General features: G+C 49.8%; 1 protein-coding gene across 1 annotated transcript; it reads right to left on the reverse strand.

The window, feature by feature from the left end:
* Positions 1-455: 455 nt before the first annotated feature.
* On the reverse strand, positions 456-1268 carry LOC103780320 (GTP-binding protein Di-Ras2-like). The gene has a single exon (XM_008947986.1). The coding sequence runs from the start codon at positions 1266-1268 to the stop codon at positions 672-674; it is 597 nt and encodes a 198-aa protein (XP_008946234.1). The 3' UTR covers positions 456-671.
* Positions 1269-1612: the final 344 nt, after the last annotated feature.

Below are 1612 nucleotides of genomic sequence, written 5' to 3' on the forward strand. Positions count from 1 at the left end.
GAAGAGTGCCAGGAACCACCCCTGGATCTGCAGCCAGAGCACAAGGAACCTCCTGCTTCAGGGAACAAGTCAGAGTAAAAAGGGGAAAAGCAAACAGCCTGATTATGTGAAAGTAGAGCTTTAAGCCCTCACAGAACTGCAGAAGCCTCAGGAATTGCAGAGCAGACAGGAAAAGTTAACCTTTACCAGGGGAAAAAAAAAGAAAACCCATCTTTTGTAACCAAGTCTGTCAGAAATTTGAGCATCTGCAGCCACATTTGCAGTGCAAATGCTCACCTCTGGTCAACACATTCCTGAAAACAATTTCTGAAGTATACACAGTATAGATACTATCCATTTTTCTTTTGAGCTGGAAAGACTTAAAAACTACCCACAGGAACAGAGATGTTTGTTCCTGACTGATGTATTTTCTCTTCTGTAAACTTCTTGCATGAAAAACTTCTAGTCGTGTATCGTTGCTAACATCAAATATTTATTGTTATTTAAAAATAAACATGCAGAAAGCCATCCCCTTTAAAACAACACGTAAAATAACCCAGTGGAGATCTCAGAGAGAAGCACCAGCCCTGTAAGGAATGGATTTGTCCAAAAACCTCCAGCAGAGATGTATTTTCTGTGGGAGTCCCCTCTCCGGCCACACCGTGCGTGGGGAAGAGTCCTGCCCGAGTCAATCACATCACAGAGCACTTGCCTTGCAGTTTATCTTTCTTCTTCTGCTGCTTGCCTTTCTTCCCATCCACCTGCAGACTGACAGTTCTCCTCTTCTCCAGATTCAGGAGCTCCTGGAAGAGCTCCTGGACGTTGTAGTTCATTTTGGCCGAGGTCTCCATGAAGGAGCACTTCCACTTGCTGGCCAACGCTTGCCCCTCGCTGGCATCCAGCTCCCGCTGGGTGTCGTCGCTTTTGTTCCCCACCAACATGATGGGGATTTTTCGGACGTCCTCTTTAATCTGGCAAATCTGTTCGAAGATGGGCCGAAGATCTTCCATGGACTGCCTGCTGGTGACCGAGTAGACCAAGATGAAAGCGTGCCCTTTGGAGATGGACAGCCTCTGCATGGCAGGGAACTGGTGGCTGCCCGTGGTGTCTGTGATCTGGAGGGTGCAGATGCTCTTGTCGCAGCTGATGACCTGCCGGTAGGTGTCCTCGATGGTGGGGACATAGGTTTCCCTGAAAGTTCCCCTTACAAAACGAAGGACCAAGGAGCTTTTGCCGACGCCTGCCGCTCCAAACACCACCACCCTGTAGTCGTTGCTTTGTTCAGGCATCTTTGCAACGCCGTGAGGCTCGCCAAGATTTTAAAGGGACAAAAAAACACCCGGGTTTCTTCCAGTTTACACACCCCTTTACAGAGCTGGCCTGCGGAGAAGGGAGGGGGGACAAGAGACAGAGAGGAAGAAAGAGAAACGGTTCGCACCATCTCGGTAATTTCACGGTGCGTGACGGAAGCAGGCGGTTGAGTAAGTCACTCCCCTCCCATCCTTTCTTCTAGCGTTAAAGGGAGAGGCAGAGAAATAAAGACAGAGCTACAGAAAGAGGCGAGGGGAAGCCAGGGCCCCCCAGCCCAGGCACGGCTCCCAGCGCACTCACCGTGAGGAGGAATCCACCTGTA

This window comes from Merops nubicus, unplaced genomic scaffold (genome assembly GCF_000691845.1).
Source record: "Merops nubicus isolate BGI_N331 unplaced genomic scaffold, ASM69184v1 scaffold44259, whole genome shotgun sequence".
In the NCBI taxonomy this organism is placed as follows: domain Eukaryota; kingdom Metazoa; phylum Chordata; class Aves; order Coraciiformes; family Meropidae; genus Merops; species Merops nubicus.